This window comes from Solanum tuberosum, unplaced genomic scaffold (genome assembly GCF_000226075.1).
Source record: "Solanum tuberosum cultivar DM 1-3 516 R44 unplaced genomic scaffold, SolTub_3.0 scf00069, whole genome shotgun sequence".
NCBI classification, from domain to species: Eukaryota; Viridiplantae; Streptophyta; class Magnoliopsida; order Solanales; family Solanaceae; genus Solanum; species Solanum tuberosum.
In genome coordinates, this window is record NW_006238995.1 from 1299037 (window position 1) to 1326359 (window position 27323).

A 27323-nucleotide genomic window follows, 5' to 3' on the forward strand; every position below is an offset into this window, starting at 1 on the left:
TTATTCATCGACATTAGTTGACGAGAAACTTAAATCAAACTTTGTTTTGAGGAAACAAATATCAAAGATTGACCATGAATTAAGGAACAAAGCATTCAGAGTTTTGTGAAGCCTTCCATAAGGAATGTAAATCTATTTACCAAGAATAACCAAGTACCAAGATATTTTATTGAAGCAACAAATGCCAAAAATTAAATGGAGATAATTTTATTTTTTTTAAAAACAACGAAATCAAGCACCAAGAATCTACTTGCAAATGAAGCAAATAATTTGTTACTACTCCCTTCGTACAACAATACTGGTCCATTATACTATTTTGGAATGTGCAACAATATTTGTTCGCTTTATGAAATCAATGGATAATCTTCCTAATTTACTTTTATCATTAATTATAGTCATTTCTCTATTACATTTTCAAGACATTGTATTTATTACTCCCTCCGTTCCTTTTTATATGTCACATTTTTAATTTGCACTTGCATTAAGAAATTAAGCAACTTTACCCTTCTACACTTATTTAATATTTTCTTAAGTCAACTTTATAATAAATGATGAATATGTTAGATTTCAAAAAATTAAATGCATTTGGATAACTATTTAAATTTTTTAGTTTATTTTTGGAGCCAAAATTTTTCACCAATTGATCAAAAAAATTTAAAAATTAAATTTTTCCCACTTCAATTTTCCTATATATTTTGTGTAAAAATGTTTTAATTTGTTTGTTGATATTTCTTTTTCAAAATTAGATTTTTTAGGATAGTGAATGGAAAAAGAAGTTAATGTTGAAGTACTCCAACGAATATTAATTACTTATAGATTTCCTAGGTTAGTCAAAGTATATATTTTTCAAGATTAATTAACTACTCTATCAATGATATAATGGGAAGCATATGGTAATTTATGTATTGATTTTATAAAATGACAAATATTATGGTCCAACTATTTATAGAAAGGAATGACATATAAAAAGGAACAGAGGGAGTACATTCAAAGAGTGATATAATAAAATTACTCTTCTATTTATAATTTTTTAAGAAGTGTGCAAAGTTAATAATATACAAGTATTATTAGACAGAGGAAGTATATAGTCGTAGAAAATACACTCAACTCTGTACAAGAACAAATTCAAAGAACAAGAAGAGAACACTTTCACAGTTCAAAGGTACTTGTCTCGGATATCACTTATAAAATATGCTATATTGGATTGAGTTAAAATCAACCTAATACAAAATTATCTTACACCTAACTTATACCATGTCCATTGGAGCCCGACCAAATCCGAATTCACATTGATCCCACATTGAGGGGTAAAGCGCTCCATAACAAAGGCAACTCCGTACACATGGACTCGAACCCGAGACGAAGGATAATATGTTTAGCACTAGCTAAGGCTTAATAACTAACAAACAAACACCAAATACATCACAAAGATCACTTGTTGACTGCTCCATACACATCCAAGCCAAACTCTTTTCAATCAGTCAAGTTTCTAATGTGGCTAACATTACCAATTTACATAAGACATCATGCAACGTGGCACTCTGAAGTGAAGGGACCAAAAACACACTCCTCAGCTTCATCCATGGATAAATTACAATTAGACGAAATTAGAATTTCTTCAGCACCTCTGTACTGTTAAATTTCTTTTACTTTTATCATCTCAAAGTAGGCACCACACTGCCACGGTCATGAATATTAGTCGATGATCATCTAGCAGCCACAGCATGATCAGTCCTGGGACTGGCATCAAGGAGTTGACGAAGCTTTGCTCCAGATGTACTATCATGAACTTCACCGTCTTCGTTGGTTCTATTGAATGAACCATTGTTGTTGTTGACTCTTGCTAGTAGGTCTGCTGTGCTAACAGGCTTCAGCCTCTTATCATCAATCATACCTAAAGTTACCTCTTTTGCTTGTCCTAGCTTGTTTTTTAGTCTCTCCTGCACAATCAAGACCATACATCGTAAAGCCCAAACAATGAAAATACATAAGACTTATATAACCCAGAGACGAATTCATACCATTAAAGCAGCATTTTCAACCTTTAGTTTCTCAGAGTGTTCGCTGAATTTGTTTATTTCTGATCTGAGTGCCAAATTTTCAGAGGTTAAAGATTGAACCCGCACTGCCAATTCTTCAGCTTCCGCCTGGAGGGAGGGGGGAGAAAGTACTAAGTATCAGAAATAATATGTACAAACAGTAAATTAAATATACTCCATATATTAAGATTAAATCAGTATTGAAATGTTCATAATGTGCACATTTCCATCTTACCTGTTTTCTCAACCTTGATCTCCTTGCAGATTCTCGATTAGACTGCTTCCTCTTCTCCCGCTTCAGCTCATGTTCATTCTGAAAATATAGATGCATTTGACAACTAGAAACTTAGATTTCACATAATAAACAGAGTTCTCGTCAAGTTCATACACTAAAACAGATGTTCCAGACACCCAACGTCACGTCAAAATAAGCAAAAGAATAGTTGATCTGATACATGGACATACCTGTAACCAGACTTCGCCCGGCACTGCAGGACTGATTCGTGAAGTTGGACTAGATTTTACTAGCGGAGTAGTAGTCATGATGGGAGAAAATGTTGTTCCCGCTAATTTTTCTGCTATATCACCAGGATTACCAATTCCCTTCTCTGAGGCCCCATTTACTTCCTTAGTACGTTGTGGACTGCACAGTCTTTGACTTTTTCTGTCACCAGCTGCAATAGATTTTGAAAAGATAAAATCAGGTAAACTACTTTCAGGCTCGGCTTTTCTCACTTTTGTATACCCTCCAATAAATGCATCATCTAGTAATAATGTTGAAGCAATCAAGTGTACCAAGTTTGAGAAACAGATACTTCTAACCATTATAGTGCCCAGAAATCAGAATGAAAATGCCTTACACATTTAATGACGGGAAAAATCATCTAGTCCAACTCTTTTACCAGTAATATAGTCATATATTCCAATAATAATAGAGAAATTTTGACAAAAGAACCAGGAGTAGATTGAAAACTAAGTTTATAGGAGAAGAGTACGGACGGCTCTAATGTACCCACTTCGAGCATTTCGTTTAAAGGTTAAAGCTGCAATATCACAAGCTTCAAGAGTGTTTTATCTATTAAGCAAGGCATAGTACATAAACAGACACTCAAACTTGACCTCAACTGGCAAGTAAGCACTCCAACTTTGAGAGTGCACATTTGGACACTTCAACTTGGTCCCAATTGACAATTGAACACTCCAACTCGTCCCCATCATGGACACCCAATGCTGACATGGCCCATAAACTTTGGAAGTGTCTCGATGATCATTTTATAAGTTGGAGTGTTCAACTAACACAGTGGAGACGAGTTGAGGTGTCTACATGTGCTTACTCAAAGTTGGAGTGTTTAATTGCCAGCTGAGGCAAAGTTAAAGTGTCTATCATGTATCCTGCCATTAAGCAATTAACACAAGTTCTTTTGTTGCATGTACCTGACACCACCCTCAAAAGTCTTAAGCTCATGACCTTACAACACTTGACGGTTGACACTAACATCAACAAATATAGAAGCGGAAACGAGAATTGACTTAAAGCAAGAACCCTTGAAGTTCATTCCGGAGAAACTACAGAGTTCACAAATATGCAAATCCTATAACTATTGAAATTTGAATACGAAGTGAGAAAGAGACCAAACTCTTACAGTTATTAGGAGTTGCCTCGCGGCTTCTTTTCTTCCTGTGCTCACCAACCTAGAGTATGAGGAGAAAGTATAAGCAACAATAGCCCTTTTACCAAAACAAATAAAAAAAATTGAGACAAACGGATTTAAAGTTCGAGGATCACACCTCTGCTGTGTGTATGTTACTTCCATCACTTGAACCTTCAGTTTGCCCACTGTAATGGCATGAAACTAACAATCAGTCAATACTCAATATCTTTAACAGGATTAAAGAAGTGGTCTCCAGAATGTAAGGACCACTCATTGCAGACATTCTACTCCAACCGTTTCAATTTGTTTGTCTTACTTTCCATTTTAGTCTGTTTCAAATTAAAATTATTTAATCTTGTTTACTTTCTTAAAATCCCTATCAAGTCAAAACCAGACAAACAAATTGAAACGAATGAAGTATCTACAACTGAGTCGCGTATGGTTCTTAAACAACTGAATATGATGCATGAACTGGTTTCACACGAACCTCTGAGAAGGTCCATGGTCAGTGCCATCACCATTGTCAACAGTGAAATTTCCAATTGACATTCCAAGCCCATTAAACCCTTTTGACTGACTCATCAAGCCTTGATCAGAGTTCCCCGAAGACTTAGCAGAAGCATCCATACTCAAAGAAGCAGTATTCTACACAATGTAGAGTGATTTAGCTTCAATCCCACCATTAGGTACTAGTATACTACGTTGAGCTTAAAGGGAACATAATCTGTCAGTCTCGGGCATTTTCCAGAAGCAAATAAGTTCATAAACACTGAAAGAAGTCAAAGAACTAAAAGTAACATATACCATGGTTTGGCTAACAGCAGGAGATGATGTCATTCCATGTGCCTGAGGACGGGACACCTGAAATCAGAAAAAAGAATAATCTGTAAATGGGCTTGTTCGTATGTTTCAGCCACAACTTTTGTCACTAGTCATATATTACAGTAACTCTACATAAATATACAGTCATACGCTTTGCTATCCGTTGTTTATTATGTTTAGGTGAATGTACTATTTTGTTGTTTGGTACTTTATGCTCTTTACTGCTTTCCTATTAGTTGTCATTTTTCCTTTTCATTACTACTTTGTTTTTCTTCACTTGAGCTGAGGATCTTTCAGAAATAACCTCTCTACCTCCACGAAGCGGGGTAAGACCTGCGTACACTCTACCCTCCACAGACCCCACTTTGTTGAACTTGTAAAGGTGGATCAAGTTTTGATATGACTACCCTCTATCAATGATCACCGTTAGCTTGAGCCAATCCGTAAATTTTCAACTGAATTTATAATAAAAATGACCTTCTCCATCATACTAAGAAACACAACAAATACACCATTTTCTTACCAACAGCTGAGCAGTACACTCATAAATCCTAATAAGGTAGATACTGGAAATCATTGTTTGGCCAATTGAAGGGCATAGTTCCTACACCGGTTAACTGCTTATTTTTCACACACCATTTATTGTTAACATAGTTATAACCTTCACTTTTTCCTCCGAAGTTACTTTTCTCAGTTCCTTTTAAGAAATTAGTGGACCTAGCTCGTTAAAGTTGTTGATCAATGCCCTATAATCTAAACTAAATTTGATGGCCTAGCAAACTGTGAACAAAACTAGTTCGCAGAGGTCAGTCTCTCTGGCGTTTCCTCGCGTAAAGGACTACTCTCGCATCAGCTCTCTCTCGTTAGGTAATAACCGAAGCGAAAGCTGCTCACAGGGTTCAGTTAAGATGAAGGCCACCAGCATTGGTTCTGTTGTTTCCAGTGGCTTATTCTAATATTACATGTAGAGAACTTTAGAAAGCACAGTTATCAGAAAGCACTCATGATTTCAGAAAAGAAAAAAGAACGGAGATGCTAGAATGGGGACTCACAATAGGAACTCCAGGGTGCGGATAAACACCACCATGTGCATAGACTCCTGCATATGGTGTGCCATAAGGTGGCATCATAGGCTAAAAAGGGAGAATTCTAGTTAGAACTCATGTCGGCGAAGCCGGATAAACTATTACCTAGCACTTCAATTAAACAACTTGCAAGAATTTAAAAGAAAGATTCAGCCTGGAAAGTACCGGTAGCGGGCCCCACATGTAAGGATGAGGAGCATGACCAGGTGCAACAGCAGGATTAACATATGGAGGTACAGCTACTCGATGACCATAATATGCCTGAAGATTTAGCAATTTACATAAAAATGTCAATAATCACTAGACCTAGGTAATAGTATCTTACAGCATGTCAGAAAATGATTAACCTGCATGGCAGCCCAATCAGGATACACATGAAAATTGCTTTGATCCTGTCAATACACCAAGACATTTACCAGGATGAACTTCAAAGAAGAGATTAAGACTAAAAGAGAAAACTAACATAGAGGACATTAAAAAGACACGAGCGACAGTTACTCTGAAGCATATAGAACAAAACCAAACACTCTACACAAACTAAACAATACACAATTCTGTATTTGCTTACTGGTGCAGTCGAAAATGATTTCTCAGGCGTAGAAGACTTCCCATCCTCAATATTTCCCATGTGTCAGAAAGCAACTAGACACTCTACTAATTCACTGCTGAGATGATTATTTCCTTTCGGAGGTACTAACAATATCACAACTTGTTTGGGACTTGGGTGTAGTTGTTGTTGGAGGTACGCTAACCAAGATTATTATGCCAACTGCATAAAACAAATCCCTGTCAAACAATGAGCAACAACAAAACCATCCAAAGCTGAGAAGCAAATAAGTTTTATCCAGCCTAAATATTCCAGTAAAAAGCATAACACATTAAATAGATAATATTTAGCTAAAGAATCTCAATTACTCTAAATGGCAAATTTATACTATATAAAGTCTTTAAAGCTAGCCACTTTATGGAATAGTTTCTATAGCCCAAACTTTTAAGGGGTCATTTGGTAGAGTCTGTTAGAAAATATAATGCATGCATTAACTTTGTATATTACAAGTACCTTATTCAATACACTTTTTCAATCTATGTATAACTAACACTCTACTTGGTAGTTATATATGCTACAAATACCTAATACATGAAAATCCATAATATTGCAATGCAAAGGGTTTTAATGTATGCATTAGCATGATTAAGACACAATTGCCCTTCAAAACATTTTCCACCTCCTTTACACCGTACTTGTACATGGTACTTTTTTAAACAAGTTATTCTTTATTAGAAATTATGTAATGCACACCAAATCAAATACTGCATAAAAAATAATCATAATACAACTAATGCAAGCATAACTAATTCCAACATTACTAATACACCATATTCAGGATTATACTTATACACCCTACCAAATGACACCTAAATTTTAACACAGAATTTAGCTGATTGCATCCATCCCTATCAGTATAGTTCTTACTGTTATATTTTTCAAACCTTCAAGAAATTAATTCTGTATCATCACCCCCAGCCATTCTCTCTTGATGCCACTGTCCTTTCAAAATTAACTCATTTTCTTACAGGGGCATAATCGTCCATTCATAGTCCTCACACAAACCCAAGTAAAGAGACAAACTCCACAAAAAAAATTGAGCCTATAGAATTACATAGGATGAAATGACAATCTAGTCCTCCTCAACCCACCTAAATTACCACTAGAAAATATCAATATTCAAACAAAGGAAGAATAAAACATAACATTTTTTCTTAATTTCTAAGCATTATTATAAGAACAGAACTATCCTTAAACTATTGAAAATGGTATAAAATTAGGGTATTTCATTTCAGAGCTAATAGGTTGACAGAGGGTAATTTTGTACTATTTCCAATAGTTCAAGTATTTTAGGTCCCCAAAAGCTCAATAACTCAAATCTCTTATTTTTCAATAGAGATCAAACTTAAATTCAGCTTCATAATCCAAAACTTTTCACGAAAACCATAAATCGAAATTTGAACATACCTTAAATTGAGATTTAATTGATGGAATTTTGCAGTTTTTGTCTCAAAACTTTCTGCATTTTGTATCTACTTTCTCTTTTTCTAGATAGAATAATAAAATATGGAGTACATATTATATAAAAGAAAATAGCAGAGATAAGAAGAGAGAGAGAGAGTAGAAAGAGAAAGAGACTGATTTGTTGAAGAAGAAGAAAGAAAGAGATGGAGATCCACGTCACCAAACACGTGTACGTATCTAAAATTAGCTTATTCGCTGAGTGGTTGAGCTGGCGTTTTTGAAATTCGTGTATTTTATTTTAAATAAATTAACTACGTCACTTTTTATCTCTGACGTGTCATTTGCCTACATGATTTACGCGTCTCTGGCGTGGCGTCCAGTTTTATTGGCCAATTAATTAATTACTCGGCCTATTTTTATTTGTCCATTTCACATAATAAAAAGATAATTTTATTATATCACCTATATTTATTATAAATCTAGTATTTAGTATTCTCTTTGTCTCAATTTATGTGGTACTTTTTGGATTTTGAGATTTAAATAAGTTTATCTTTGATAGCAAGTTTTTCATATATCTTTTGAATTTTTTGAATCGTCAATTATTGTGACTTATAGTACTTTTTATGTAGTTTAAAAATATATAAATTTTATTTCAAAAATTTCATGTGCAAATTTTCAGTCAAATTTAAATTGTTTGACTATCAAAAAATAAAAAATATTATTATTTAAATTGTGACAAAAAAATAACAAAAATAAAATAAATGAAAATCATCTCTTTATTTTTTAAACTAAAATTGAAGAGGGTGATCTGTTTTTGTGTCTGACTCTGACGTGGTCTGTTTTCCGCAAATTACTTAAAACATATTGAAAATTTAAGCAGATTGGATAATTTATTTCAAATCCGCCAATTATGCATTTGATTTGAAATGGAAAAAAAAAAAGTGTAGACGTAAAAATCTGACCAATATGGATTGCGATGTAATAGTAGACTGCTTTGTCCTTAATCAGAAGTCTTGAATTTGAGTTTTGTATATGATGAAAATCTTGTTCAGAGAGCTATCTCCAACTGAAATCCTACGGTTCGCGATTCAATTTTAGTTCGAAATCCATTGTGAACTCTGAGTAAAAAATAAAAAATAAAAAAATATCTGCAAAAGTAGTGGAATACACCTGCAGGTCATTTCATGCTACAACCAATCTGCATGATCCATTAGATTAGGTTAGTAACAAATTTTAAATTTCTAATAGTCCACTTAACTTAATGTGAATTTTTGTTTTTACAACAACATACATACAGGCTAATCATATAAAGTTTTAAAAAAATCATATAAAGTTAAATCTGAGGAGAGTGGTGTATCTATAAATTTATTTTTATCCTATAGAGATATAGAGATCGTTATTGATATATTCTTAAATTTTTTATTTTTGATTCGTTTATATATATATATATATATACATGCTAATCATATAAAGTTTTAAAAAAATCATATAAAGTTAAATCTGAGGAGAGTGGTGTATCTATAAATTTATTTTTATCCTATAGAGATATAGAGATCGTTATTGATATATTCTTAAATTTTTTATTTTTGATTCGTTTATATATATATATATACATGCTAATCATATAAAGTTTTAAAAAAATCATATAAAGTTAAATCTGAGGAGAGTGGTGTATCTATAAATTTATTTTTATCCTATAGAGATATAGAGATCGTTATTGATATATTCTTAAATTTTTTGTTTTTGATTCGTTCATATATATATGTCATGTATAAAGTAATAATATAAAATTGACATAGAAGAGGTAATTAAGTGGTGGAATAATTAATAATCATATTTAATTATAAAAATTCACAACTTAAACGATAAAATGTATATGACTAACCTAATCGAAGATCAAATATATTTAATCGAATATTATTAAAATTAAAATTTATCAATTGAAGGATTGAATATGTTATTAAAGTCTCCAGACTGTTAAATACTTCCTTAATAATTCATCGGTTTTATGTTATTCTTTTAGTCGACTCTCAAAGCATGATATATGTTTATATTTAGTATCGATTTAGCATAGAAGTACTTATTTTATTTTTATCAAAATAATTTATAACTTATTTGAGTTCACAAATTTAAAACTCTTTATTTATCTTTTAAATTTTATAACGAATCAAACATAATCATACAAATTAATATAAAAAAAGGAACATGGGTATGATCGGGGATTTCTTAAAATATCCCCACAAGAAAATCAGAGTGGGGCCTAAAGCTCGATTAGGATGTAAATATGGATAAACAAAATATTATAATATCTTAAGACGTTATATTGATAAATCACATATTTTTTTATAAATATTTTTTCAATTATAAATTTTTAAAGATATATAATTTTATAAAAATCGATTAGATAATAATAATGATAACTAATTATTGTTTATTTTAATCATTTTACACGATAAATTTTTTACGCCAAGCATAACTTTTTTTTTTATAAATCTCTTTTAACACGCAGTTGAGAGGTGGGCCCCTCTTCTAAGCCCATTGTTTTGCTTGTTTAAATCCTGATCGGCAAAATGATGTGTTTCACCAATAACTTTTCTTTCTTTCCTAATATAAAATTTTCTTCATAATTCAAGCATCTCTAGCAAAGTATTATAGAACATAAGATAGTCGGAATTATCGTTATACACGTGTAAAATATGTAGTAATAAATTTATAAGCTTGACGCATGGTGTAAATTTCTCATTTTTCTATACATGTCCAGATTTTTTGGGGGAAATTAAGCAAATATCCATAAAAGTAAAATAATTACAAGCATATATCAATTTACATTCACACCCCACTAAATAATTATAATATATACCCCCTCCCAAATTAATTTCACTTAACTAATACTAAATCAGTATCATATAGGGGTGGGCATAATTATCGAAAAACCAAAATGAACAGAACTAATTCGGTTTTTCGGTTCGGTGTCGGTGTTATTTTTTAAAAAGTTAGGTTCTTCGGTTCGGTGTTAGGTGTAAGGGTCTCTGAACTTCGGTGCATCGAAGACTGAACTTTATTAAAAAATTTAAAAATAAAAATAATATATTACTGTTAGTATCAGTTAAGCAAAATTAGTTGGGGGATATATAGTGTAATTATTTAAGGGGGTATGAATGTAAAGATGTATATGCTTGTAATTATTTTGCTTTTATGGGATATTTTCTTAGTAATCCCTATTTTTAAGAGTAAATTTTAGGTTTAGCAAACATAAAAATCATAGTTGTATGCTATAGCTATAGTTTGCATAATTGCGCTCCATATCAAATTTTATGTTTGCTATGGAGCATCATATTTGTATAAATCGCAGGCATACATTCGTTTGTATAGCGATTGTGTATGTATATCAGTTAGATAATTATATATATGTAACTACTATGTATATGCATCAATGATTGTCTTTGTATATCTACATAAAATTTGAATTTGTATACAATTGAATCGAAATAAAGCATTTGTATATCAAATCTCTCCCTCGCTTTATACAACACACTTATACATTGTAATTTGTATAATTTGTGTTTGTATAAAGCGAGAAAGAGAGAAAGACAAAAGAGAATTGGTAGGGGAAGATCTGTATAATTGTATAATTATAAGTGTATAGGACGAAAATATATGTATTTGTATTTGTATATACAGTTTTTTCTCGTTTTATACAAACACAACACAATTTATACATTTGTGTTTGTATAAAGTGAGAGTGGCGAGGGAGAGTGGTGAGCGAGATCAGGGAGAGTGGCGAGTGAGATTCTCTGGGGAAAGAGGCGAATGACAAGTGTTTGCTACGAATTAAAATTAAATGAAACTGTGATTATAACATTTAATTTGAATTAATAGTTTGCTATTTTATACAATTTTTTCTTTTTTAAAGCATTGGGCTCTAGCCATTAACCAATTGGGCCGAAAGGATACCCGTACTCAACAGTAAAGCCCTGATGAATTTCAAGATGTTAGACCCAGTTCATAAATTTCATTCCGAACCAACCAAAAATAAATGCTCCTATTTTGGGGTGTTTAAATAGTCACTCCGAATCAAATTTATCTATTTCGCCTTTTTTATAAAATAATTGTATAAAATCATGTTTAATTACATATAACTATTATGCGGTAATAAAGGAAAAATAATACCTTAATTAAAGATCATTTAGTTTAATTAGAATACTTTACCAAATAAGACTTCTTCTTCTTGATGAAACACAAAGTACTTTTTCTTCTTGATGAAACACAAAGTACTTCTTCTTGACGAAACACAGAGTACTCATTGTGTTTATTATATCGAAACTTCTTCAGAATTAAAACGGAATCCATTGATTTTTTGTTGGATTGTATACAACAATCTATCCATTACGAGTTGTATATTTTTCTGACTATATTCAACTTATATGTATTTCATATATCACTTGGTTAATTCGTATTTAATTTGCAGGGTTGTGTTATTGACTACAAATATCCGTTTGAATTGTATAGTTATTTATAACTTTAAAATATTTTTAAGCGTATTAACATTCTATATGAAGTAGTTCATTTGATTGAAAATCATTTGTGTATGTATATAATTGGTATCAAATTTCAGAGTAAGTTTGTTTGTGTGAGTTTATGTGTCTAAGCATATTGTATAGTTTGTATATAAGTCATTGTATATTTTAAGTCAATAAATATGTATAATTGAATAATTTTTCGTTGACTCATATCCTTTTGTATATGTTACTCCATATTATATTAGATTGTATACAATTTGTTGTATATTTTAAGTCAACAAATATGTATAATTGAATAATTTCATTTATTTATATCAGTTTGTATGTGTTACAGTTTGAACTCTATATTTATATAGATCATATATAAGTCGTTGTACATTTTAAGTCAACAAATGTGTATAATTAAATAATTTTTCGTTGACTTATATCAATTTGTATATGTTACGCTTTGAACTCCATATTATATAGATGGTATACAATTCATTGTGTATTTTAAGACAACAAATATGTATAATTTAATTTTTATTCATTTATATCAATTATATATATGTGACGGTTTGAACACTATGTTATATAGATTGTATACGAAATATACAAATAATAGATCTTCATTATACAAATAGTTGTAGTTGTATAACTATATAATATTGATTGTGTAACTGTAGTCTTATAAATTGCATAACTGATTATTTATACATATGTTGGTTATTAATTATGTAATACTACCTCTGTCCAACAATACTTGTCCACTATTGACTTTGCACACTTCTTAAGAAACTATAAATAGAAGAGTAATTTTACTATATCACCCTTTGAACATAATAAATAAATGTCTTGAAAAATGTAATAGCTAGGGAAATGCTATAATTAATAATAAAGGTAAATTAGGAAATAAATGTAAAATTATCTATTGATTTCATAAAGTGGACAAGTATTGTTGGACATCCCAAAATAGTATAGTGGACAACTATTGTTGGACGGATGGAATATATGCAATTAACTAAAATCACAACCCATTTATTTTGTCATATACAAATTGAAAACAAAAACAAGGTTATATCTCATAATCTTTTGCTTCATGTTGGTCCATTGCATCATAATCATCTTCCACAATTGTTTTTGAGTCATTCTTACTGGAAGATGTTTTTTGTACTTTTTTTTCTAAGAATCATCGGAATCAATTAACTCTTTTTTCCTCTTCTCTTTTTTTCTTTGGAGCTTTTAACTCCTTCTTGATGGGGTCATTGTGAAACTTAGATCTAATTTCCTTCTTTGCTATGTTTGAATCAACAACCTTAGATTTAACAATGAACATGCAATTCCTTCAAATTCTTGAGTTAATCCCAATGAAATTTTTTTTGACATCATGATATAACACAAGTTATGTTTGACAATGCAAAACAAGTTATGCCACATAATTCCTGTGAAACTTGTGTCATTAGAGACATAAGTTCAGTTCATAACTCATAAGTTATGTCTTACTAGACAAAACTTAGTTAGGCATAAGTTTAGTTTCAAAACATTATTCTTTAAGAAGTTCATAACCCACAAGACATAACTTAGTCCCTACAGAACGTATGCCGATAGAAGCATAGGATCATTTTTAAAACCAACAAAGTTATGCCTCAATAGGCACAACTTATTCCTGCAACTTAGGTCGGACAAGACAAAAGTTCTCTAAATTTATACCTTGCAAATTAGATACTACATAACTTATATCAGACAAGACAAAAATTCTCTAAATTTATACCTTGCGAAATTAGGTCACAATTAAAAATATTTTAGCCCATAATTTTTTATGAAATGAATAATAATAAAAAAAAATTAAAAATTATTATCAACTAAGGAACAAAAATTAAAGTGATATGACCTACTAAGGAACACAAATTAAAAACCACCCAAAAAATAGCCATCCATGCAAGCACTTGAAAATGGTATACATATTGGACAAAATGTGTAGTTGATAGTTGTCATTTCTTAATGAAGTTAATCTTCTAGCAAAGTATTTCCACAGCGCCAAGACCCCAACCCCCAATCTTCTTGCAAAGTATTATGCTTTTCTAATTAAATAGATATAATAACATGTTTTAGATTACAATTTTAGAATTATATTTTACTTATACTCCCTCCGTTTTATGTGGCACTTTTCGGATTTCGAGATTCAAACAAGTCTATTTTTGACCGTAAGTTTTTCATACATCTTTTAAACATTCTGAATTATCAATTATTGTGACTTATAGTACTTTTTATGTAGTTTACAAATATATAAATTTCATTTCAAAAAAATTAAAGATTCCATGCGCAAATTGCTGGTCAAACTTAAATTGTTTGACTTTTGAAAAACGAAAAGTGTCACGTAAATTGAGACAGAGAGTATTTGTTTTTGAAAGTTCATTTAATATGCATAAATATCAAAATATAATAAACTACCTTTTTAAAAATTTGAAACACATAAGCTTAAAATCTTAATTCTAGCTACATATGAAAACGAGTAGTTATTCGTCTATCCGCATTTTTGTTTTAGTGCTATATTAGGTCTCCGATTAAGTTCGATTTACATACTTGTTTTTTTTATATACTTTATTTGAGTTGAGACTTGAGAGTCTATCACAAATAGTCTCCTTACATGTTTCACTTTTTTCAAACCCCACTTACGAAATTATATTGAATACGTTATATATAGTTGTTTGTTGTGCATGAGTTGATCATCATTGTTTCTAGCTAGCTAACTTGTGCTTACCAACAGTTTAGAAAAATGTTCATATATGCCTCTTTTTTAACTAAATCCAAAGAATACAATTTTGTACATATGTTAATTTATTGCATTTTCCAAGTTAATGATGAGTTCTTCCCCCCCAACCTCACCAAATCAAAAGATACAGTTGTTCTTTTTTTGTTGTTAACCATTTAAATCAAAGGATACAGTTGTTCTTTTTTTGTTCTTAATCATGTAAATGAACTGGTAGGAACTAGGAAGCAAAGAACAAGAGATAGAACACTTTCTCGTATAGATTGGAGTCAGAATTTGAAATTTATGAGTTCAAAAATTTAGTTCCGTTGAATTACTTGGGTTTGAAACTAATAAGTTGTAATTATTAAATAAACTTTTAAATTATTGAGTTCTGCTTGAACCTGTTTCCTGTACTCTGGTAGGTATATATTCACCCGAATCCTTTCGGCAAAAAATATATGATAAATACAAGGTATATTTTTCTATGTATATGTATATATATAAATTTTGAAACCCGTAAACAATATGCAAATTAAAAGGTTAGCTCAACGGTTAAGGGCATTCAAATTGCACCCCTAACCTCTAAGATTGATTTTTATGTACTACATTATATTTTACATATTTATTTTTCGAACTCTTTAAATGAAAATTCTGAATTCGCCACTAAAATTAAAATATGAATTTTGTAAGTATTAGTAACAGTATTTGTTCGTACATACAATAATTTATTGCGTCAGCAATATTGATGTTGTTCACATGCATTGGCTTTCCTTTCTATATAATGGAAAAAATGTCTCAACATAATCCATTACTTTATATTATGGTATTTTTTGTTTTTGAGAGGAAAAAAACAATAGAAAAATGATGAGTTGTTGGTTTTCATCAATTGTGGTTTGGTTTATTTTAATTATTATTATTATAACAACTTGTAATAATTTGGTGGAAAGCAAATGTGCATTTGAAGCAATTTTTAATTTTGGAGATTCAAATACTGATACTGGTGGATTTAATGCTGCATTTCCATCTCAAGGGCCTCCTTATGGAATGACTTATTTTAAAAGACCAACTGGAAGGGCAACTGATGGAAGAGTCATTGTTGATTTTCTTGGTATGGTTTTCATCTAATTTCATTTATATTTGAGTCGAGGATCTTTCGAGACAAACTCTTTATCTGTTATAGGAGTAAAATCTGCGTACATTATACTTTATAGTTGGAAAGTATTTTGGTTTAGACTTTCTATTTTTGCTCTTGAGAAGTGATTTTTAAAGTTACATAAATGAGTTTTATAATTAATGCATTCAATTTTGACATATTTATGATCATAATTAAGTTCCAAAAATCTTTATTTCTTTTGTAAATAGTGTTAAGTACTCAAACTATATTTTATAAAAAGATGTGTTTGGTATAACAAAAAATGCTTTTTAATTTTTTTTTCTTGTGTTGGGTTGATTAAAATATTTTTTTGTGTCATCTTTATCGATTAGTAGATAACTTATTTTATTTTCGACACTACAAATTCCACATTTAAAAAGAAAGCATACGTATAGATATCCTTTGAGCAATTGATAGTGTACATTTTATTTTAAAAAAAAAAGGGGTATATAACATAAATTATTTATTTAGATTAATTAAAGGGCAGTGATGTGCACATATCATTTTGGTTCATGCAAGGGAAGGATCGTATCCTAAGGGCTTAGGGTGTTATGTAGACAATTTATTATTTTTTATGTCTCAATTTATGTAATTCACTTTTTTTTAGTGAGTCCCAAATAGATTGACACATCTATATATTTAGTAACTTTTTAATTTTAAAATGTCCTATTTACCCTTAATGAAATAATTTTTACTCATACAAATATTATCACACTTATTTTAGATCACAAGTTTCAATTATTTTTTTCTTTCTTAAACACTGTGTCGTGAAGTCAAACTTCATCATATAAAGTGGGACGGAGGGAATATAATGCAAGGGTTAGTGCTTGCTTGCTCTATTCCATTATCTATAATTCACACATAGATTAGTAAAGGGTAGCTCGATACACAAATCAGCATGCGTTCATGTAGAGTTCGGAGAAGGATCGCACCAAAAATGATGTAATGTAGATAGCTTACCCAAGTGTGTATATCTATATATATGCCCATTTCTCCAAGTTATCATCACCAATGTCATCTTTTTCTTACTATTCCTTAAATGACAAAAAAACATATTATTGTGACCAGAGTTGACAAAAAAGGCTTAGCTGTAAAAAGTAAAGTAGTTGGTCCATATAAAGGTGTAATTATTTTTTGTTTTGTCCATAGGTTTACCTTTCTTTGTCCTATTAGTAGAAATTTATACATGAGATCAAGTCCGTGACTTTCTTTTGTTTTTTTTTCTCATAACGTTATTGTGCTTTATATATAGGGAAGCGGAGATTTAGAGAAGGCATAATACATAAACGTGTAATTTAATTTGGTCTCAAGTGATATTTATGATCTTTAATTATGGGTGTATATAAATAGATACTTAAATTTGTATAAAATTGAATAATAGACATATTTGTTCTACGTGATGTCCTACATGACAATTTTATGTCCAATGTGGCGGTCTACGTATATTATGTCACGTAGGACGTGTGTGTCTACTTGTTCAATTTTATACAAATTTAAGTGTGCCTAGTTGTGCACACACCAAAAGTTGGAGGGTATAGATGTCCGTTGAATCCAAGTAAAATGGCATATTTATGTTATTATGTCTTTAGGGAACGGTAAAAATGTCTTCGTATAATCTATATGTTATGAGTTCAAGCTGTGAAATCAATTATATATTGATGTTGTATTAAGTAGGTTGCCTACATCAGATCTTGACCATCCTTAATGAAATTTTTGACTTCGACAATTTACAACTCTGCTTGACCATGGCTTATGTGCAGTCTTTCCCCGGACCCTGCTTGAACATTTCTTATGCACCCTACTTGAACATGACTTATATGCGGCCTTTCCCTGAACCCTGCATAGATTACTAAAATTGCTATTAATTAATAGTGTTGTTTGATATGCAGCTCAAGGATTAGGTTTGCCATTTTTGAGTCCATATTTGCAATCAATTGGATCTGATTTCAGACATGGTGCAAACTTTGCAACATCAGCATCCACAGTGCTCATGCCACAAACATCATTGTTTGTATCAGGTGTTAGCCCTTTTTACCTAGGAATTCAACTCCAACAGTTCAAGCTATTTAAGGCTAAAATTGATGAATTTCAGAGTAAAGGTAAAATAAATAATTTACTACTTTATTAGTATTCCATTTTAATTTTTCATAATCTTTATATTATTTTTTCTTAATTTTCAGGTAACACTAATCTGCCTCCCTCAGACATATTTGGGAAATCTCTTTATACATTCTATATAGGTCAGAATGACTTCACTGGTGATTTGGGAAGTAAAGGAATAGGTGGAGTGAAGGAGTACTTACCTCAAGTAGTTTCCCAAATTGTTAGCACAATCAAGGTAATAATAACATTAGAATTAATATACGTTTTGTCTCAGTTTATATGACGTAGTTTGGTTGTGTACTGAGTTTTAGAAAGCAAAAAGAAATTTTTGAAGTTTGTGGTTTTTAAACATGTCATAATATTTGTGTGTCAATAACAACTTTTTATTAAGGGTAAAATGAAAGAAGAAAAAGTAAAGTTAATTAGTTTCAATATAGAAATTGTTGAGTTCCCTACATCGCTTGTGGATAGGAGACTTCTTATATGATCTTGGGCAATGCTCATCTCATGATCTACCTTTTGAATTGAGGTTTACTCAAAGTTCACGGTATCAAACCCTAACCAACTCAAATTGTGGTTTACCCGATGTTTGACCCTCATATTATATTATTCACGCTTCAACTGGATCAGGCCTAAGCATGTTGGAGCTATTGAGTTTCTTACATCAATTATGAATTGGGAACTTGGTTACCTTATGATCTAGCTTTCGAGGTTTAATTTGACTATTGATTTTTCATCAGGAAATCTATGGATTAGGGGGAAGAACATTTTTGGTACTTAACCTTGCACCAATTGGATGTTACCCAGCATTTTTGGTGAAGCTCCCTCATGAAAGTTCTGATATTGATGAGTGTGGATGCTTGATATCATACAACAATGCAGTTGTGGACTATAACAATATGCTTAAAGATGCATTGGCACAAACAAGAAAAGATCTTTCAGATGCAAATGTTATTTATGTGGACACTCATGCTGTCCTCTTAGAACTTTTCCAACACCCCACTTCTCACGGTACGTACTCCAATTGAGCACCTAAACATGTGATCAAATGTTCTTATTAGACACTTCTGACACAAACTATTGAAAAAGATTTTGTGTGTTTATAAGCGTCCATTACACGTAGACAAGTTGACCATTTAAAATAAGACGACTCCTTTAATTATACACATGAGGTTTTATGGCTTATGAAACTAAGGAGTATAATTAAAGGAGGTGAAATTTTTTAAATGGTTTAACTTGTCTACGTATAATGAGCACTTAAGAACATAGACAAAAGGTTTCTCCAAAATTAGAGACTGAAGTATCTGATAGGAATACTTTATCATGCATGTGTTCTGGTGTGGAATCAAACCAAAGTATAATTCGAGTATCTTAAATGAGGTTTACTAACAAGTTGAAGGGGCTATCGATGTATTCCGCCTAAATTTGTTGACCAACTTCTAATGATGTCTGTGTTTGTAGGGTTAAAATATGGAAACAAAGCATGTTGTGGACAAGGAGGTGGTTCTTACAACTTTAACCAGGAAGTATACTGTGGAAATACCAAAGAGGTAAATGGACAAACATTGTCAGCCACAGCCTGTGAGGATCCATACAATTATGTGAGCTGGGATGGGATACATGCCACTGAAGCAGCAAACAAAATTACAGCAAATATCATTCTCAATGATGGTTCTATTTTTGATCCTCCATTTTCACTACATAAATTCTGTGATATTCAGCCTGTAGGTTGATACATCATCCACAAGTTGTTACTAGGAGAAAACGAATAAATAAAGGTCACGTTTAATTAAAATTGACGTTGATAAATGGATGCATTATGTTGTATGTGCAAAGAACAATGGATCAACAGAAACATTCTTTAACACAAACAAGCCAACATCCACAGAGTTTGAACCCACATTTCACTCTTAACACTAGGTCTAAGCTCGACGCACACTGAGCTGCTGTCTCTAGTTAAAAGGGCACCAGAGAAATAGGGACTGAACAAACCAAACACACTAACACATACCTTTCATGGTTCACTTGCATTTGGTTCCCATCGTCTTCAAGTTATTACCCAACCTTTCAACAAATTCTCTTGCGGCACTACATTCTCATTGTAATCTTTTCCAGTTACAAAGTGTAACAACTGCAAAATATTTCAGTAGACGATGGACATCTGAATTTAATTCTTCAGACTCTGCAGCCTAATAATTACAAGAAAACAGAATAGCCCTTGTGGGAGTGAATAATTGCCTCTCTCAAATGAAGAAACACAATCCCAGAAGATTTTAAACTTCCTACTTAGACAAACTTTTTTTATTGTTAAAAAATTAGATGTCCCTATTTGGACAAACTTTCAGAACTCCAAAGTTGATTCCTTTCAAACTCTGTTGTTCATGCATCAGTCAAAATAAACAGCATAGCAACCAAAATAAAAAGAAGGAAGCAAGTCAGATAATTTAAGTCCACTCCTAAAGAAAATTCATCATCCAGCATCACGACACCTTACAAAACTATTCAAAAAGCGGTAGTGATGAATAGAGTCCAAATCCCTAATTATTTTCACCCTAAGAAAGGCAAAAAGTTTAGGCCAGTAACCTATGAAGAAATTAGTTCATCAGCCTCAGGTCCAACTGTAAATCTAGAGGCACTACAAAACCTAAATGCTGGGGTCCTGCAATCGAAGTCTACTCATCCCCATCCTCGATTCCAAGTTTTTCCTGTTCTCAGAAGACAACTTAGAGCACACTGCCAGAAACAGGTAGACATATGTTCTACAATAATCACTCAATGCAAGTACATCAAGTCCCTCTAATGAGATACAGCAACTAATTCAGAAATGTGACGAAACCCAAACATTTCAGAAGTATAACGTAGGCAAACGATCCATCAGCAGATAGCCAGACTACATGCAATAGCTGAATAGAAACGAGCCAGAATATTGCATTCATTTCATGAAAGCACAAATTTTCAGACAGAACTTCGACGCACAAGACTCAATCATACAACTTCAAACGATACACAAAAATACTTTTTCAATGTTCATGGAAAAAGAACGCCACAGAAATATTAGCAAGGTCTATGATAGACCTCAGTAACAACAGTTTTTGAGTTTAGATTAGATTTTGTCGATGTCTTCATCCTCAAACTCAATGTAATCATCACCAGCACCCTCATCCTCTTCATCCAGACCATTAGCAATGCCCTCATTAAGCCTTGTATTCTCTGGTAACTCTCCATATGCCTTCAATAACCTGGCCTCATCAGGCATGTACTTCAAGATCACATCAGCTTTGTCATCCTGGGAAAATCAAAATAACTAGTTAAAAACAGCAATATCCACAATGGATAAGAACCCAAATCTCAACAAAGCAAACCTATAATCAAATAAATTTCCAAGTAAAACAACAACACACCTTAATCCCAAGCCAATTGAGGTCGGCGGTATGAATCATCAATTATTAAATGCTCTGTTTGGGTCTAAAACTATTTCGATACTCCATGCTTATGGAAACACTAGTTGTTCTCTAATATACCCTAGTGGTTATATCTCTAAGTCTAATATACTAAGATCTTACAGTAAGCACTAGTCTTTTAGATAGTATAACCTATACAGATTTTTCAGCTTCCATTGTTTTCTATCTCTTGCTAGATCTTTTGAGAACTTCTTTCTATGTTCAATCATCATGTTTTCACATTTATAAACCAGTGAACCTAGAGGACTAGGTAACACATGATCAAACCATCTCAACATTTTCAATTTATCCTCAGCATGCTACTTGCACCCTCTGATGGATGTGATCATATATGATCTTATCTAATCTTGTATGACCGCATATCCATCTTAATACTCGCATCTCTACAGCATACATCTTGTAGATTTGTTGGACTTAAGATGTGATCTTTCAATTGTTCTATAGAACTTGCTTTCACTTTGATAGATATCTTCCTATAACACTATTGTGACAGTCCATTTCCACCATCCTACTTTAATCGTACGTGTAAAATCTACATCTATCATTTGGTTCTCCTAGAAGGCTAGAACATTGAGCTAAACATCTAAACTGTCAACAATTAGATACCTCAACCCCATCGAATCTCACCTGGACTCCAGTCCTATCTCGTTGGCTGAACTTGCAGTGCATGAAGTTTTGTCCTACTCCCAACTTATCTCAAATCCCTTACTCTCTAAAGTGCTTCTCTATCGCTCGAGCTTTTGAATGACAACCTCACTAGTTCCATCAATTAACAAGGTTTTGCTTGTGAAGAGCATGCAACATGGTACCTCATCCTGTATATCATTGGTTAGCCCATCCCATAACAGGAGTAAATGGACACGAGCTTAGTGCAAAGCCCTAGTGCAAAACCCACAGTAATGTAGAACTGCTCCTGCCAATCCCACCACTTTTTCCCCACTTGTGACAGCTCCCTCGTACATATCCTGTATGCCATTTAAATATTTGACATGAATTCTTTTCTTTTGCATTACCTACCAAAGATACTTCTTCGCACTCTATAGTATGCTATCTCTAAGTCGATATATATCATATGTAAGTCCTTTCTCTACCTATAATTTTCAATCTTTTCAGTAAAAATATAGCCTTTGTTTTAGGCTTATCAGGCACTAATTGCCAAGTAAAACGAGGAAGGAGATCTACATACACAGACTCAATCACACACACCAGTGCCACTTCTCATTGAAAATCAGCAGCAAGTAGCAATTACAAATCTATTTTTCTCTTGAAACAGGTAGATGTATGTCAAGCCAGAAGCAGGAACAGATACATACATACATACATATATCATTTATATATATACACACACATGCACACATACACACACTTGTGGGAATACAAAGGGGCGGATTTAGGGTATGAGATGTGGGATCCCGGAAACAAGTAACTTTTGCACAAACCTTGTATTTATATTGAGAATCCACTATTCATATAATAGTTTATTAGTTGGGAACCCAATATAAAAATGGTATATTGATAGTGGCAAAGGGGAAACCTGTTAAGCTTTGCTGTCCTCTGCAGACTGCAAGGGTTCGAATCCTTTGGGCAACATAATTATCTTGTTTTTTCCCCTTCTTTTATCTTCTTTTAACAAAAACCACGCAAGCCTTCAGTTTGTCTCACTTTTTCTTCATAATTTGAGATTATTGGGAACCATTAAACTCCAAGTCTTAAATCCACCTCAGCTCGCGGACGCGCACACACACACACGTATATACATACACAAACAATCATACATACACTTGGTACTTCCTTGAGATAGCATGTCCATACTACTACAAAGTAGTAGGTGCACCATACCCAATAACTTAAAATCCTCGGGACTTTATGCCCCCCTTCAATAAAAAAAATATGGAATCAATAGTTCTATCCTGATACAAAGGAGGCTATTTTTGTATATCATCCCATTTATCCATTTATGCAAGGCGATCAAAGTTTTACACTTCAGAATAGAAACTACCAAAAAGAAAACATCTTTGTAACACCAAATTTACACCTTGTTGGTGAGGGTTTGATCCTCAAGCTTGTAATCCCCTACACCAATTCTTTTTTTAAAAGACCAAATTTCATTTCTTAAAGAAAAACACAACAAATTTCTCAAAACAGATGAAAAACACAAATAGAAGAAAAGGGTATCGGAAAAATTGGATCTTGCCTGATAGTCACGGAGGCCAACAAGGATGATATCACCAGCAGCGATCCATACTTTCTTATGCATCTTACCACGTATGTGACTAAGACGCTTAGTTCCATCAATACACATAGCTTCACAACGTCCATTACCAAGCATACGAAGGACCTGAGCATATTCCTGTCCGTCTTCTTTGAAAACAAGCTCTCTTTTCTCATCGTCGGCTTCGTTCTTTCCTCTCTTCCTGTTCTTACCTCCCTTACCCTTGTTCTTCGGCATGGTTGTTTGATTGAATCGCTTCTCTCAAACTTCGATTGGAGAAGGAAGAAACCCTAAATTGGAAAAAGGGGGGCGTTCTTGTTCCTTTTTATCTGAATGATTTTTTTTTTGTTGTCTTGATTTGAAATGTTATGAGCTAGCGTTGAAGCCACGAGAGCCATGGTGTCACTTAGACCATTTTACCCTTGTACACGTGTATAGTGTCACAAAGGAGCACAATTTTTTTTTCCGGTGTCCGGTACATGAATTGTTGCCCAACTAATTCAAATTCACGCGTCACAAAGGATTTTCCTTCTAAATATGCATAATGAAGGGATTAGTACAACACAATTTAGTAATACATTAATTAGTTTTTTCAGGTGTTTGGTTCATCGTTTCCCACATAATCTTGTGTGTTTGGTTTAAAACTCTACAAAAAACTTCTTTCTTGTTATACCCTTGAGGTATTTTGAGATTTTCTATTTCATTTACCTAGTCAAGTTAATTATTAAAGGCGGAATAGCCTTAGAGGCCCTTGTACTTGACTCAATTTGTCAGTTGGATCCCTGTACTTACGACTTTGCTAACTAAACCCTTAAACTCATTCAAATGCAATATTTTAGACCCCTTTCTCATCCGATGGGTGTGCGTGTAGTACACTCATTTTACACATGAAATACCACATCATTTTTAATGACACATCAGAAATTAAATATTTAAAAATAAATAATATTTTAAAAAATGCAATTTTCTCTCTCTCTCTGACTCACTTCGCCCCCTTCCCACTTCATCCTCTTTATTCCCACCTTCTATCATTTTCATCTTTTTTCATAGTTCACACTCAAAAAATTCTTCAATCATAAAATGTGATAGATTGTAATTAGTTCTTGCACATAATTTAGGATTTTATTTATTTTTATTTGATAAAAAGAGATATCAAGAAAACTTCAAATTGAAAAAAAATAATGTTTATATGTAAATTCAAGTAATAGATCTTAAAGAATTAAGTTTATAAAAGTGGTGAATAGTATATTTTTTTGCAAAAACTTTTTTCAATTTTTTATTTGATGATTTCATTGTGATAATGTGTATGTCAAAGAAGAACAAGAGAAAAGGAGTAGGGGCGGGGAGGGTGGGGTGGGGGCTGAGGTTGAAGAAGAAGAAGAGAAAAAAGGTGGGGTGGGGTGGGGCTGAAAAAGAAGAAGAGAGAAGGGGTGGGATGGAGTGAAGAAGAATGAGGTTTTCAATAAAAAAATTTAAAAATTATTATTATTATTTTGTCTTATAATTTTGATAATTTTAAAATAAAAATATTGTATTCACTTGCTTCAAAATGCGTTGGGTCACGTATTTGTCCAACTAAGTCATTTCAGTGCCACATAAGGCCGATCAATGGTCAGAGGGGTTTTAAAAATAGAGTTTCATTGAGTTTAAGGGTTCATTTGGCAAAGTGATGAGTAGAAGGGTTCAACTGACAAACGAAGCCAAGTACAGGGGCCTCCCAGGTCATTCCGCCAATATTAAAATATATTTTAAAAATTATTATTAATTTTGAGGTGGCCACAACGGCAATCCTTGATAGCATGGTGTATTTCTAATTTTTTGTTGGTCAAATATACTTTAAATTTAACATAGATTTAAAACTACTTAAATTGTTCAAATACACGAAGTTTATTTTAAAAAAAAAGTTCAAGTGGTCAATCGACAAATTACATTTTAAATAAATGAAACCTGAACAAAAATCAACCCAATATAGCAAATCAAACATGGAAAAAAAATATTAGTTTGTGAAATTATAATTACATTATATGAATTTGGAGTATTAAAAAGAACATTTATAACTATTCCAGTATAAATAAAAAAGGACACTAAATTACAAAGAAATTTAGGAAAAAGATTGAGGGATAGTTTAGTCATTTAGGGGTCTTATCCAAGAATTGTTAAATCTTGGATTAGTTATCCCTCCATTTTCTAGGGATAATCATCCCGCCTTAGAAAGAAATAATTTGGAAAGAGCCAATTTGAGAATTTTGCAAGTTATGCTTAAGATGTGATTTTTGGGTCAACTTCAAATGGTCATAACTTTAAGTACATGATGAGTTAGGTGTATCAAATGAAAGGTCTTGAAATCCTTTTTCCAACGCCACCGAGTTTGCTAATTTTCGAGATCGAGTGAGGGAGGTATGCCCGTTTGAAGTTAGTCTATCCAGATAAGAAAAGTTACCCGAATTAATGAGGGGTATTTTGGTATTTTCCTTACCCCATCAGATTAAAAACATTTTTAGTAATATTTTGGGGTCAAATCTGATTTGGATAAGTTTTACAAATCCAAAATTATGCTTTGGGTTTTAGAAGAGAGTTCAAGAAGAGAAAAATATGAGAAAAGGAAGAACGATCAAATTTTGTATGAATTGAGGAATTGTTTCGCCAAATCGAGGTATGTAAGTTTTCATAGTGTTGGGTTAGTTCACCCACACACCAATCATGATTTACATATTCGAATTCATCTATAAAGATTGAATGATTTAAGTTCTAGAGGAGTTTCTTATAGTGTTGTCATTCGTTCTTAAATTTTGATGTTTGGTTGAGTTCTTAAGGTGAGGATATTGTTAATGAGTTGAGTAAATTGACAAATTCTTGGGTGGGTTTCGCTGAACTTGTTCAGGGTTATAAGAATTCTAGAGTTTTTACCTTAGAATTTCAATGGGTACGAGTTGAATCGAGTTTGGGAGAGGAAGAAAAAATTGGGTAGAAATTGGTGCCCAGGTTCGCGTCGTGGACTTGCTCCTCCAGAGAATTTCCTCTCTTTCCGCGTCGTGGAGAGAGCGCGGACTCCATTGTTTCAAAAAATTATTTCGCGACCAAATAAATAAATTTTTCTCCGCGTCGCACCTTTGCTCCCTAGTCAGTGTTTTCGCCCGTTTCTTATTATTAACTATCTAAAAACTCATTTAATCATCACTAGACCCTTCATATCATAAATCATAACTCTTAAATTCATAATTCAAATTCAAGATAGAGATAAGAGTCAAATTTGAGAGAGTCTTTCGAGTCATTTTGAGAAGTCTTTTACAATCTTTTAAAACTTGTTTTAAGACTTGAGTAGTTGAGTTTGAGGATGAGGAGAGTTGAGTTTCATTTTTTTAAAATTGATATATTGGAACTAAGTATTCCCGAGAGTAAATGTTTTTAAATTTTAGATGTGAGGAAACACCGATTTCCAAAAGAGTTCGTGAGGAGTTTTCAGTACTATCTCTTTTAAGAGAAGCCTTTTTGAGTAATAATCTCAAAGTTTGAGGATGAGGAAATGTTTTTAAA

At 32.4% G+C, this 27323-nt stretch overlaps 3 protein-coding genes and 1 non-coding gene across 5 annotated transcripts; 2 read left to right on the top strand and 2 right to left on the bottom strand.

Annotated features, from left to right (window-relative positions):
• Nucleotides 1–1049: 1049 nt before the first annotated feature.
• LOC102579619 (transcriptional activator TAF-1-like) lies at nucleotides 1050–7745 on the bottom strand. Of its 2 annotated transcripts, none has more exons than XM_006345509.2 (13): nucleotides 7613–7745; nucleotides 6167–6367; nucleotides 5946–5990; nucleotides 5764–5859; nucleotides 5566–5646; nucleotides 4496–4552; nucleotides 4179–4336; nucleotides 3828–3876; nucleotides 3683–3731; nucleotides 2505–2713; nucleotides 2275–2352; nucleotides 2022–2147; nucleotides 1050–1940 (listed from the first exon to the last, which is right to left on the bottom strand). In XM_006345509.2, exons 2-13 carry the CDS (start codon nucleotides 6224–6226, stop codon nucleotides 1707–1709), a joined length of 1242 nt encoding a protein of 413 aa, XP_006345571.1. In that variant the 5' UTR covers nucleotides 6227–6367; nucleotides 7613–7745; the 3' UTR covers nucleotides 1050–1706. The 2 variants fall into 2 exon arrangements, with proteins under 2 accessions (XP_006345571.1, XP_015163426.1); XM_015307940.1 differs by having other exon boundaries at nucleotides 6167–6384.
• Nucleotides 7746–15698: 7953 nt separating this feature from the next.
• Nucleotides 15699–19925, top strand: LOC102579945 (GDSL esterase/lipase At4g01130-like). The gene is made up of 5 exons (XM_006345510.2): nucleotides 15699–15968; nucleotides 17903–18112; nucleotides 18194–18351; nucleotides 18857–19127; nucleotides 19578–19925. Exons 1-5 carry the CDS (start codon nucleotides 15722–15724, stop codon nucleotides 19847–19849), a joined length of 1158 nt encoding a protein of 385 aa, XP_006345572.1. The 5' UTR covers nucleotides 15699–15721; the 3' UTR covers nucleotides 19850–19925.
• Nucleotides 19230–19368, top strand: MIR7995 (microRNA MIR7995). Its single transcript, NR_127162.1, has one exon. It is a non-coding gene; the product is annotated as a microRNA MIR7995 (primary transcript).
• A 1095-nt stretch (nucleotides 19926–21020) lies between the features above and the next one.
• LOC102580273 (eukaryotic translation initiation factor 1A-like) lies at nucleotides 21021–24148 on the bottom strand. The gene is made up of 2 exons (XM_006345511.2): nucleotides 23772–24148; nucleotides 21021–21402 (listed from the first exon to the last, which is right to left on the bottom strand). The coding sequence occupies exons 1-2, from the start codon at nucleotides 24024–24026 to the stop codon at nucleotides 21220–21222; spliced, it is 438 nt and encodes a 145-aa protein (XP_006345573.1). The 5' UTR covers nucleotides 24027–24148; the 3' UTR covers nucleotides 21021–21219.
• Nucleotides 24149–27323: the final 3175 nt, after the last annotated feature.

Coding starts and splice junctions, on each gene's coding strand:
- LOC102579619 (XM_006345509.2), bottom strand. CDS start 6,226: ATGGGAAATATTGAGGATGGGAAGTCTTCTACGCCTGAGAAATCATTT. Junction 3,732..3,827: donor GTAACATACACACAGCAGAG/GTGTGATCCTCG, acceptor CTCATACTCTAG/GTTGGTGAGCACAGGAAGAA. Junction 2,714..3,682: donor CGAGGCAACTCCTAATAACT/GTAAGAGTTTGG, acceptor AATCTATTGCAG/CTGGTGACAGAAAAAGTCAA.
- LOC102579945 (XM_006345510.2), top strand. CDS start 15,722: ATGATGAGTTGTTGGTTTTCATCAATTGTGGTTTGGTTTATTTTAATT. Junction 15,969..17,902: donor AGTCATTGTTGATTTTCTTG/GTATGGTTTTCA, acceptor TTTGATATGCAG/CTCAAGGATTAGGTTTGCCA. Junction 18,352..18,856: donor AAATTGTTAGCACAATCAAG/GTAATAATAACA, acceptor ATTTTTCATCAG/GAAATCTATGGATTAGGGGG.
- LOC102580273 (XM_006345511.2), bottom strand. CDS start 24,026: ATGCCGAAGAACAAGGGTAAGGGAGGTAAGAACAGGAAGAGAGGAAAG. Junction 21,403..23,771: donor TTGGCCTCCGTGACTATCAG/GCAAGATCCAAT, acceptor TGATTTTCCCAG/GATGACAAAGCTGATGTGAT.